At 31.9% G+C, this 12,980-nt stretch overlaps 2 protein-coding genes across 2 annotated transcripts; one reads left to right on the forward strand and one right to left on the reverse strand.

Annotated features, from left to right (window-relative positions):
- Positions 1–96: 96 nt before the first annotated feature.
- Positions 97–2,578, forward strand: LOC107004206. Its single transcript, XM_015202447.1, has 3 exons — positions 97–943; positions 1,083–1,622; positions 2,303–2,578. Exons 1-3 carry the CDS (start codon positions 146–148, stop codon positions 2,399–2,401), a joined length of 1,437 nt encoding a protein of 478 aa, XP_015057933.1. The 5' UTR covers positions 97–145; the 3' UTR covers positions 2,402–2,578.
- A 7,034-nt stretch (positions 2,579–9,612) lies between these two features.
- LOC107004383 lies at positions 9,613–12,967 on the reverse strand. The gene is made up of 3 exons (XM_015202589.2): positions 12,170–12,967; positions 10,961–11,500; positions 9,613–9,738 (listed from the first exon to the last, which is right to left on the reverse strand). Exons 1-3 carry the CDS (start codon positions 12,965–12,967, stop codon positions 9,640–9,642), a joined length of 1,437 nt encoding a protein of 478 aa, XP_015058075.1. The 3' UTR covers positions 9,613–9,639.
- Positions 12,968–12,980: the final 13 nt, after the last annotated feature.

Raw genomic sequence — 12,980 nt, forward strand, 5'->3', positions numbered from 1 at the left:
GGGGGGGGGTAAGGGTGGGGGAGGGATGGACTCATCCCTTAAGACCTTGTAAAGGGAAAACAACTCATAGTATAAGAATCAAATGATCATTGATTCATTTGTTTCAATTCTATAGTTCTCTCTACTCAATATTGTGTCAAACAATATGTCTAAATTTGACAACTCCAATGTCCTTAGCATTTGCAAAACAGTCCTAATTTGTGGTCTAGTGTTATATGTGACAACCATCATTGTGTTCAATGACTCTAGTTGTCCATCATCTGATCTTTTGTCTTCATTAAAATTCACAACTTTACCTTCTTATGATTCTCAAACAAATGTTGCACAATCCAAAAGTTCCACTAACATTAGTCACCTTCTATTTGGTCTTTTAGGGTCAGAAAAAGCATGGCATCATAGAAAATCATATATTGAATCATGGTGGAGACCAAATATTACAAATGGATATCTTTTACTAGATGTTCCTCCTAAAGGTGATCTTCTTCCATGGTCTTCAAATTCACCTCCTTACAAAATATCAGATGATGTTCCAAAACTTGTTAATGAGACCAAACATGTCGATGCAACGGTTCTAAGGTTGGTTCATGGGATAATGGAGGTGTTTAGAGAGGAATATGAAGGTGTAAGATGGCTAGTTATGGGAGATGATGATTCAATATTTTTCTTGGATAATATGGTTGATATTCTTGCACAATATGATCATACTAAATATTATTATTTTGGTGGACATTCTGAATTTATATTATCAAATTATTGGTACTCATTTAATCAAGGTTTTGGTGGTGCTGGATTTATATTGAGTTATCCTTTGGCTAAAGCATTGGCAAGAGATATGATGTCTTGTTTAAAGAGATATGCTCATTTGAATGCTGCTGATAGAACAACTATGACTTGCATTGCTGATATTGGTGTCAATCTATCTCCTCTTTTAGGTGTTCATCAGGTAAAATCGTTTGTCAAATGTGAAAATAAATATAAAAAAAAAAGCGCTTATAAGCTAGTCAAACTAGCTTAGAAGTTTGTGAAAAATGTCATACTTTTTAACAAGTATTAATTAGTTTTTTTGTAAATTTGATATGCAGATTGATTTACGCGGTGATCTATCAGGATTTCTATCATCACATCCAAAGTCTCTATTAATGTCACTTCATCATTTTGACATGGTTGACCCAATTTTTCCCACTATGGATCGTGCACAATCTGGATATCATCTCCTAAATGCTGCAAATTATGATCAATCAAGAATGTTACAACAAACAATTTGTCACAAAAGGTCTACTAGTTGGACATTTTCAATTTCATGGGGATACTCAGCACATATTTATGAGAAAATTATGCCTAGAAGTTGGTTACAAAATCCAATCGAAACATTCAAGACATGGGCTAGAAGTCCTAAGCCACCACATTACATGTTTGATACTAGAAGACCTTCGTGGGATCCTTGTGAAGCTCCTCATGTTTTTTTCTTTAAGTCCGTTGAAAAAACGCCGAAAAATGAAATTCTTACAACATATACAAGAGCATGGCCCCGAGGGATTGGAAATTGTTCATTTACTGGAAATTATTCTGCTGAATATGTATCAGAAATTCATGTTTATTCACCATCAACAAAACGTATAGAGGTAATTTTTTAATTTTTTTTAAAAAAATTTCTAACTAATTTCTATAGAAAGATTAATTAAGAGTTACTCAACATGCATATAGTAAAATAATGAAGGAATAAGTAAACAATTTTTTATTATATATTCTAAAATTGACCAACTCTGATCCCATATGGCATCATCTAGGTTTTATATATATTTTTTTTTATAAACAATAATGTGATGAGTTTTTTTAATTAAGTCAATGGCTTATAAATTAATCTTTTGAACAATTCCTAAGTGAATAGCTATAAGTTGAAGAAAACTTTTAACTTGCAATTAACTTAGATTAAACATTAATTATTATTTTTTGTGATTTTTTTTTTGTTGAAGTTGTTGATTTTTCTCATACAAAAAGTTAGCTAAGATGTATTTCCTTTCGTATGTGCTTCTACTTTTTCTTTATACTTTTGTTTTGTAAATTCAAAAATTAATTACATTAAAAGGTGGAATTAGGTATACCCTATATATACATATTTAATTCATAAAATAAGGAGTTTGTATATCATGTTATGGACTAATCTTTCTTTTGGATGGTTTTAGTGCTTCTTTCGTGCATAAACAACATGTAGCATTAATTGAAAGTCAACCAATCACAATGTAACGTGCTATTAATGAAAATGAAATATGAAATCACAATTTTATTTTATTTTTCTTTTCAGATCGATAGATGTGAATGTTGTGACGTAATTCATGAGGAGGGATCGAATAAAGCTGATATCAAGTATAGAGAATGTAAGGAAGATGAGATAATAGCTTGATAAATTCATCAAGTTGTTATATACGCATTTATGCCGATATTTTTTTTTTCTTAATTAACTATAGTGATAATTGTTGTGTACTTAATTCAAAATTGCATAAAAAATGTGTAACACACATAAATTTGTAGCATACTACATGATTTATAAGGAATTTCAAGAGAATTCTGTTTTGATTTACATTGAGAGGAACACACATTATTTAATAATAAAGTACTTGTCAAACTTGGAATATAAACGGAAAACTAAGTCGTTATTTTCCATAAACAAATACATAGAAAAAAAATATTGATGAAAAAATGTATCAAAGTAAAAACTCATATATTTAAAATTGTGGTACAGTCATCAAAATTCAAAACTAGGGCATTAAATAGATGGATTAGATTGAATCTTTAACGTGTTAAAATAAAATGAATTAATAAACGAATGGATTATTGATTACATATATTTAAAAAGCTTGAATTGAAATAAGCTAAAAGTTAGGTCATAACTCAAACGCTCAACTCTTTTGTAAGTTTTTTAAATACTTTTTTTATTTTCTTATAATTTGTTTGAGTACCTAATAAAGAAAATCAATTGATATAAAGTTTCGCATATCTCAATTTGAACTGTATACTCATCCAATTAATTAAAAAAAGGAATTTTCTATAAAGAAATATAGTTTTGACGATAATTATGAATAGCAACCATAATTTGCTTAAATACAATTCATAGGAACGTATTTCACAAAAATAGGAGATCGGGATAGAGAGATATAAATTAAAAGAGAGAACCGAAGATACAACTTATATCTCAAAGAAAACATAGATACGTAGATCACATATATACAAGTCTCATTTATATCTCTCTCAAATCCGCTCGTTTTTGTTCTCTCTTTCCTAAACTTGCACAGATACACGCATTGGCTTTGAAACTGAAACATAGATACACATACAATGTGTCGCTTCTAAAATAAATACACAAACAAACAAAAAAGGTCAATATAATGTTTGAATATTGTATAATCCCTAAAACAAATATAATTTTTTCTAATAATAGTTGTGTCAATTATTATTTTTCAATACGCCAATAGAATTAATTGTATCTATATGTATCAATGTATCAATTAAGAAAAAGAGAAAATGAAAAATGAATAAGAGTTTAATACAATCTAATAAATATTTAATTAAAAGTTTTATTGGAATTACATGAGTCCAAAAAGTAGTTAAGTTTGTTAGTGTTAGTTAGTTAGGAGTCATGGAAGTAGTTAGGCAACTTGTAGTTAGTTGTAACTAACTTCAACTCCAAAAGTGTGAACAAAACAGAATGACATAATTCCTATAAATAGGAATCATTATTGTATACAGCATATATGAAAACAATCTGTTTCTTCTCCTTCTTCTTTTTCATATTTTCTTACTGCCATTTCTTAAGAGTTGCAGAAATCTGCAACAATGGAGTATTAACTCCATGATCATATAAAATCTATCATGGTATCAGAGCAGGCGTAACTAGGACTAGTTTGATTTCGAATTTTCTTTCCGCGAGGCAATTTTTTGAAGATCAGATTATAGCCATGGCAGAATTTACTGTAGCAACTCTTGGACACAATCATCCACTCTATCTGCAGCCTTCAGACATGCCTGGTGTTGCATTGATCACAACAAAGCTTACAGGACCTGAGAATTATGGTCTTTGGAGCAGGTCGATGAGATTAGCACTGTTGGTGAAAAATAAGATAGGCTTCATAGATGGAACTTGTTTGAAAAGTATGTACAAGGATGAATTAGCAGTTCAATGGGAAAGGTGCAATGCAGTGGTTCTTTCATGGATTAGTAGCACAGTAGCAAACAACTTGTTAACAACAATAGTATATGCATCAAATGCAAAACAAGTTTGGGAAGATTTCAAAGAGAGGTTTGATAAATCTAATCTCACTAGGATCTATCAACTCTGGACAGAAATAGCCACATTAAAGCAAGGTACAGATTCTGTAACAGAGTAATATTCTAAATTGAGGGATTTATGGGATGAATATGATGTATTGGTGCCCTCACCATCATGTAAATGTGATGATGCTAAGCCTTACATTGAGCATTTACATCAACAAAGATTGATGATGTTCTTGATGGGGTTAAATGAGACCTTCAGTCATGTGAGAAGTGATTTGTTGCTGAAAAGTGAGGTACCTACCATTAACCAAGCTTATGCAACTGTAATTCAAGAGGAAAGCCAAAGAGTATTAGGTGTAGTGGATTCAAATAAAGAGCCACTTACTATGATGGCAGGAAGAGGACAAGGACAAGGATTCATAGGGAAGAAGGTATTACCAGGAAATAACAATACTGGATGTGAGATCTGTGGTTTCAAAAATCATGTAACTGAAAAGTGCTATAGGCTGGTAGGATATCCTTCTGACTTCAAGAGTAAGAGGAAGCAAGCAGATTCTAGTGGATCATACCAGAACAACAATGAAGGTTTTAGATCACATGGATCTTACAGTAGTAATACTTACAACAACACTGGAAATTTTAAGCCATATGCTAACAATGCTTCAATAGATAAACAGAGGGAGGAATCTGAATTCACAAAGAAAGAATACAATCAAATGAAGAATCTGTTACACAACAAAGAACCAAGTGACTGCAAGGCTAATTTGACAGGTAATGTTTCTTTACAGACTAAATCATCTGCATATGACTGGATAATTGATTCAGGAGCTACTCATCATGTTGCTTCATATGAGGAGCTCATGTATGAATTGAAAAACACAAAGAATGAATACTCAAGTACAGTTCAGTTGCCAATAGGAAGCAGAGCACAAGTGAAACATACAGGCAATTCAGTCATTTTTGGAAATCAGACAGCGAAGGATGTACTTCATGTACCTGATTTTAAGTTCAATTTACTATCTGTGGCAAAACTCACCAAGGAATTATCTTGTAGTGTGAGTTTCTTTCCTCACTGTTGTGTACTGCAGGAACTTTACAGTGGCAAGGTGATTGGGATTGGTAAAGAGGTTGATGGTTTATACCTACTACAAAGTACTATTAGAGCAAGGATTAATTCAGCTTCAACATCAATAAAGGGTGCAAGTTTGGCTGACTTCTGGCACTTCAGACTTGGGACATCCACCTATCAAGGTTATGGAACAAATACTTTCTCTTAAGAAGTATTTCAACATCTCCACATACAGTTGCTGTCAGATATGTCCAGTGGAAAAACAAAGTAGATTGAGTTTTCCTACAAGTAATTCTAAGTCAACTCATATTTTTCAACTTCTTCATGTTGATCTCTGGGGACCTTACAAAGTTCTTACCCATGATAATAAGCAGTATTTTGTGACAATTGTTGATGATTTCAGTAGATTTACTTGGCTTTGTCTAATTCAACACAAATCAGATGTGCACATATATTGAAAGACTTTATGTTGATGGTTAATACACAATTTGGTGTTAAAGTTCAAGTTGTGAAAACTGATAATGGGACAGAGTTTTTTAACTCTAAATGCAGTGTTTTGTTTTCTTCTCTTGGAATAGTTCATCAAAGTTCATGTGCTTATACACCTCAACAAAATAGTGTTGTTGAAAGAAAGCATAGAAACATATTAAATGTAGCCAGAGCACTAAAGTTTCACAGTGAAATTCCTATCAGATTTTGGGGAAATTGTGTTAAAACTGCAGCTTATCTGATAAACAGAATGCCTACAACTGTATTACAAGGGAAGTCACCATATGAACTTCTTTATAAACGAGCACCTAATCTGGAACATTTGAGGGTGTTTGGATGTTTATGTTTTGTATCAGTTTTGCCAAGAAGAGATAAATTTGCTCCAAGAGCAACAAGATCAGTCTTCATTGGGTACTCAGAGACACAAAAAGGATATAAAGTCATGGATTTGGCGACTCATGTCATATCAGTGAGCAGGGAGGTTACATTCATGGAAGATTCATTTCCTTTCAAAGATTTTAGCACAGAAGAAGTATCATCATCCACAGATCATGTTGTTCCCATTAAGTGGATATGTTTGATCATGCAAATGATAATATACCTTTAAATTCTGTAGATTCTATTGAAGATCATGTTGAGGAGATCAATCCAATACAATCAGAAGTTGCTACTTCTTTAGAAAATAATCTGTTGGAGCCACAACATAGTGATATCACAGGTGATGGTGATCTTGCACCTGCTAGAAGGACTGCTAGACATTCTAGGCCTCCTCTTTGGCATAAAGATTACTTAGTTTCAACTAAGTCCAATATGACTTGTTCATATCCTATTGCTAATAATTTGTCCTATGAACTCTTGACACCATCTTATCAAAGTTTTATCAAGGGATTCTCAGTTATAGTGGAACCCACCAGCTTCAAGGAAGCCTCCAAACACCAACAATGGGTGGATGCAATGCAGTCTGAAGTAGCTGCTTTAGAGCAAAACAATACCTGGGCAATAGTAGATTTGCCATCTAGTAAACATCCTATTGGTTCAAAATGGGTTTATAAAGTTAAACTTAAGGCCAATGGTGAGGTGGAAAGGTACAAGGCTAGGTTGGTTGCCAAAGGCTATAATCAACAAGAAGGGTTGGACTATCATGAAACATTTTCCCCAGTAGTTAAGATGGTCACAGTGAGAACTGTGATTAATGTTGCAGCATCCCATGGTTGGCCTCTTTTTCAAATAGATGTTCATAATGCTTTCCTTGAAGGTGATCTCACTGAAGAAGTATACATGGATTTGCCTCAGGGATTTCAGAGGCAGGGGGAGAACAAAGTCTGTAAGTTGTTGAAGTCTTTATATGGCTTGAAGCAAGCTTCTAGGCAATGGAACCTTAAGCTAACTGAGGTTCTAGTTACTGCTGGTTATTCTCAAAGTTCTTATGATCATTCTCTTTTCACAAAGAGAGTTGGAGGTGATATTGCAGCAGTGTTGATCTATGTAGATGATCTTCTTATAACTGGAAATAGCAGTGTTTTAATTGAGGATCTAAAGGCTACATTACATAGTAACTTCAAAATGAAAGATCTAGGTGATCTAAAGTATTTTCTTGGCATTAAAGTACTAAGATCAAAAAATGGTATTGTTCTTAGCCAAAGAAAGTATGCACTGGAGTTGATTTCTAATCGTGGTCTTGGAGGTTCAAAACCAGCAAGTACACCTTTAGAATCAGGTGTCAAATTAACTACTGTTGAATATGATGAAGCCACTGTAAAGACTAAAGATCCTTTATATGAAAATGTTACTGCATATCAGAGATTAATTGGTAGGCTGTTATACTTAACAACTACTAGGCCTGATATATGTTTTGCAGTACAAGTTTTATCACAGTTCATGCAAAAACCTAAGGTGTCTCACTGGGAAGCTGCATTGAGATTGGTTAGATATATTAAAGGATGTCCAGGACAAGGAATACTACTTAGCAGTGAAGACAGCAATGAAATGGAGGCATTCTGTGACTCAGATTGGGCATCATGCCCAAACACAAGAAGGTCAGTACCAGGGTATGTAATCAAGCTAGGGAATTCACTCATTTCTTGGAAATCCAAGAAGCAACATACAGTCAGCAGAAGTTCAGCAGAAGCTGAGTATAGAAGCATGGCAGCTGCAGTATCAGAAATATCTTGGTTACTTGGAGTACTAAAAGAACTTAATGTGAATGTGATAGTTCCTGTAAAATTGCACTGTGATAGTAATGCTGCAATTCAAATTGGAGCTAATCCTATTTTTCATGAAAGAACCAAGCACATTGAGATTGATTGTCATTTTGTGAGGGAAAAAATCAAAAATGGTATGATACAAACAGAATATATCAACACAAAGGAACAATTAGCAGATCTTCTAACCAAAGGACTGGGAGTTACTCAACATCTTGAACTGATAAACAAGCTTGGAGTCTTCAATGTCTATAGAGATTCCAGCTTGAGCGGGAGTATTGGAATTACATGAGTCCAATAAGTAGTTAAGTTTGTTAGTGTTAGTTAGTTAAGAGTCATGGAAGTAGTTAGGCAACTTGTAGTTAGTTGTAACTAACTTCAACTCCAAAAGTGTGAACAAAATAGAATGACATGATTCCTATAAATAGGAATCATTATTGTATACAGCATATATGAAAACAATCTGTTTCTTCTCCTTCTTCTTCTTCATATTTTCTTACTGCCATTTCTTAAGAGTTGCAGAAATCTGCAACAATGGAGTATTAACTCCATGATCATATAAAATCTATCAAGTTTCGAATAAAAAATTATATATACAAGTTTGCATCAATTTGGGCCCCATTAGCCTCAAGCGAAGCAACAGAACACATGTGTATGATACTTGACAACCTTTTTAGTGCACTACGTATAATAATTTTTCATATCGAAGGTTCGATTCAATTTTTATAGCTCATAAAAAAAGTTTCTTAGAAAGATTAAAGAAGATTGAAAAATCCCATAAAACAAGAGAATTTGTAGTCTTTCCATTCGGCTAACGCTAAATAGCTAAAAAATATTGATCAGAAATTTAAAAAGTCTACAACATACTTTTTATTTTACAATAAATTGATCTTTTTTTCATTTTTTAATTAAAAACATTAAAATTAAAAGAGTAAAAATATTTAAAAAGATAAAATAATATATTCCACACCAAATTCTGACCAAAATGATTTTTCCTTTTGTATAGGCTTGTCACCTTAGCCTTTTTGGCAAACATATTTGATTACATAATCCATATCCGCTACATAGGGAATTTTAATCGCACCAGACAAATAAACAAATGCTATGCACCAGACTCGACTCAAAAGACATTGAGGAGGAAATGTAAAGCGCACTAAGCATGTGCTATGCAACATATTCGACTCAAAATATATTGAGGGATCAATCTCAAATCACCTGTGTACATGACTATCCTTTGAACCAAATAATCTATCCCAAGCACTCCTTCATTTTCTGTGGCTATATATATGAACCAAAAATCTTCTATTCCAATATATACCAACAATTTGGTTATGGAAAGCTTTTTTTGTATGCCACGTTAACAACCAACTATATATATTTTCTTTTAAAAAAAATTCTTCACTTGAAATTGTACAGTTATTTATTTCAAGCTTTCCTTCTATTTTTCGTTGATTAAAAAATGAAGATCCTAAGTGGTTGTTTATCAAAAAAAAATAAAAATGAATACATTCTTCTGAACATATTCAAATATGTATTAATTTGAGTTGTTTAAGATATGAATGTTTGGTTGAAAAATGAAAAAAAAATTAACATTAACGCGGTATGAATCGATCAAGCTATTATCTCATCTTCCTTGCACTCCCTATACTTGATCTCGGCTTTATTGAATCCATCCTTGTGAATAATGTCACAACATTCACATCTATCGATCTGAAGAAAAAAAAAGATGAACATAATTAAAAGAAGTTAAAATAAATAAAACTACATAATTATAGAGGTGATTTTAGTAACTTAATTACTATCGAGAATTTTAATTTTCCTTTTAAATCGGGGAATACGATTTATGTTTTTATATGATTTCCTTTTTTTATATGTATCCTTACACTCAAAAAAACAAGTTCATCTTTTATGTCATGGAACCTATACTTTGTATGTAAACATACTATTTAACCCATAATTTATGTATAAACATTTTGTATACACTCGTATACACTTTATACAAGATTGATATACTATATATAATGATGGGTTATCTGATGTAAATATTTTCAAATCCCATCCCCCAATCCACCCCACCCCACCACACCCACCCACCACACCAAATAAAATCTCACTAAACAGGATAGGTTTCAACCTAAGAGTATTCACAAATGATAAATAAAATTAATGTAATTTTGTTAATAAGATCTAATTAGGTGTAAATTCAACCAAGGATTTGAAAATACAGCCAATAAATTAAATAACCTGTTAAGAGTAGAATCATATTTATTTTTATGAAACGAGTTTTTTCCTATTCATGAATTACATAATTATCTTTCTCGTCACAAAATTATCAAGCAATGCTTAGAATCATGCTCTATACTACTTAAGATTATTAAGAGTTTATTTGCCTAGTTTTTAAGATAAATTTTACTATATCAACTTAATATTTTGAAATTAAAATTTAGATATTTAAAAATTATACGAAAATTATTATAAATTGTAATTCTTCTTATGTCAGTAAACAAACAACAATTTTAAAAATATTGATCAAATTCGACATAATTTAAATATCAGGAAACAAAAATTAAAAGACAAAGAGAGTAGTAGTTTGGACGGCCAAAAATATTAGCTAACATATACTATAAGATAGATAAACTTATTACATTTGGAGCCAATCTTTTGTCTTAATTATGAAAGTCATAATTTATATATAATAAGTTTTCTTTTTTAAAAAAAACCTAGTTAAATGATGATGATGCAATTCCAAATCGTTAATTACACAAAATTAAAGTCCTTATCAAACTAATTTAATTAATAAGCTATTTTTTATTTGGCATGACCTATTTTTAAAACAAACACAAACTAATAGTACTATATATATGTTGAGAATTTATGAGGATATATAGGAAAAGGATATCAAAAAAAATGAAAAACATTATTATATTATTACCTGAATACGTTTTGTTGATGGTGAATAAACATGAATTTCTGATACATACTCAGCAGAATAATTTCCAGTATACAAACAATTTCCAATCCCTCGAGGCCATGCTCTTGTATATGTTGTAACAATTTCATTTTTTGGTGTTTTTTCAACGGACTTAAAGAAAAAAACATGAGGAGCTTCACAAGGATCCCGCGAAGTACTTCTAACATCAAACATATAACGTGGTGGATTAGGACTATTTTTCCATGGTTTAAATGTTTCAATTGGTCTTTGTATCCAACTTCTAGGCATAATTTTCTCATAAATATGAACTGAGTATCCCCATGAAACTGAAAATGTCCAACTTTTAGACCTATGGTGGCATATAGTTTGTTGTAACATGCGTGATTGATCATATTTTGCTGCATTTTGAAGGTGGAATATTGATTGTGCACGATCCATAAAGGGAAATATTGGGTCAACCATGTCAAAATGGTGAAGAGACATTAGTAAAGATTTTGGATGAGATGATAGAAATCCTGATAAATCACCACGTAGATCAATCTGCAAGTTAATAGGCAAGTATTAATAAAGAAAAAGTAAAAATACCTTTTTAGTCATTTAGCTATACAATGTAATTTTTTTATGGCTGAAGGTTTTCCCTTCAGGTATCTCAACTACATCATTTTCCTATTGAATCATTGAATCATCCATAATTTGTTCCTTTTAAACATTGTTGGCTGATTTTGATCGGTTTTTCTATTGCAAATGCCTTCAATTGTATTCATATTGTAATGATTTTGATTGAAGGAATGAAGACAAACTGTGTAAATCTCATTTGTTTTCTAACGTGTTCAAATGACTTGAAGTAAAACACAATTATTCTCAAACATTTTCACTATCAATTGGACTAATGAGTTCTGAAACAACATATCTATCCATACCCCTCACAGAATCTGGTTCCACATAAGTCAACAATGTTTAAAAGGAATAAATTATAGGTGATTCAATAGGAAAACAACATAATTGAGGTACCTGATGGGAAAAACCCAACAAGTTTAGAGATCTGTTTATGTATTTGGCCTTTGCCACCAGGTAGCATGTTATATTGTTAAGTGTATCCACGATAAATCTCATTCTTTACCCTAAGAGGAGTCAACCCATATTTTTCTATTTTTATGTATGATATTCGACTTGTTTTATGTATATATATTATATGGTTAACTTAATTACCTGATGAATGCCTTGAAGAGGAGATAGATTGACACCAATATCAGCAATACAAGTCATAGTTGTTCTATCAGCAGCATTCAAATGAGCATATCTCTTTAAACAAGACATCATATCTCTTGCCAATGCTTTAGCCAAAGGGTAACTCAAGATAAATCCAGCACCACCAAAACCTTGATTAAATGAGTACCAATAATTTGATAATATAAATTCAGAATGTCCTCCAAAATAATAATATTTTGTATGATCATAATGTGCAAGAATATCAACCATATTATCAACGAAAAATATTGAATCATCGTCTCCCATAACTAGCCATCGTACACCTTCATGTCCCTCTCTAAACACCTCCATTATCCCATGAACCAACCTTAGAACCGTTGCATCGACATGTTTGGTCTCATTAACAAGTTTTGGAACATCATCTGATATTTTATAAGGAGGTGAATTTATAGACCATGGGATAAGATCATCACCTTGAGGAGGTACATCTAGTAAAAGATATCCATTTGTAATATTTGGTCTCCACCATGATTCAATATATGATTTTCTATGATGCCATGCTTTTTCTGACCCTAAAAGACCAAATAAAAGGTGACTAATGTTAGTGGAACTTTTGGATTGTGCAACATTTGGTTGAGGACTAAAAGGTGTCCATTTCAATCTAAAAGAAGAGAAAAGTTGAGAAGATGGACAATTAGAGTCACCAAAAAAGATTATAAAGCTTAAGTATAGAACTAAACCAAGAATTAAAATTGTTTTGGAAATGCTAATCAGTTTAGATTTGTCACATGTAGACATGTTTGAGAGAATA

This window comes from Solanum pennellii, chromosome 11 (assembly GCF_001406875.1).
Source record: "Solanum pennellii chromosome 11, SPENNV200".
NCBI lineage: Eukaryota > Viridiplantae > Streptophyta > Magnoliopsida > Solanales > Solanaceae > Solanum > Solanum pennellii.

Coding starts and splice junctions, on each gene's coding strand:
- LOC107004206 (XM_015202447.1), top strand. CDS start 146: ATGTCTAAATTTGACAACTCCAATGTCCTTAGCATTTGCAAAACAGTC. Junction 944..1,082: donor CTCTTTTAGGTGTTCATCAG/GTAAAATCGTTT, acceptor TTTGATATGCAG/ATTGATTTACGCGGTGATCT. Junction 1,623..2,302: donor CATCAACAAAACGTATAGAG/GTAATTTTTTAA, acceptor TTTTCTTTTCAG/ATCGATAGATGTGAATGTTG.
- LOC107004383 (XM_015202589.2), bottom strand. CDS start 12,967: ATGTCTACATGTGACAAATCTAAACTGATTAGCATTTCCAAAACAATT. Junction 11,501..12,169: donor CTCTTCAAGGCATTCATCAG/GTAATTAAGTTA, acceptor ATTAACTTGCAG/ATTGATCTACGTGGTGATTT. Junction 9,739..10,960: donor CATCAACAAAACGTATTCAG/GTAATAATATAA, acceptor TTTTTTCTTCAG/ATCGATAGATGTGAATGTTG.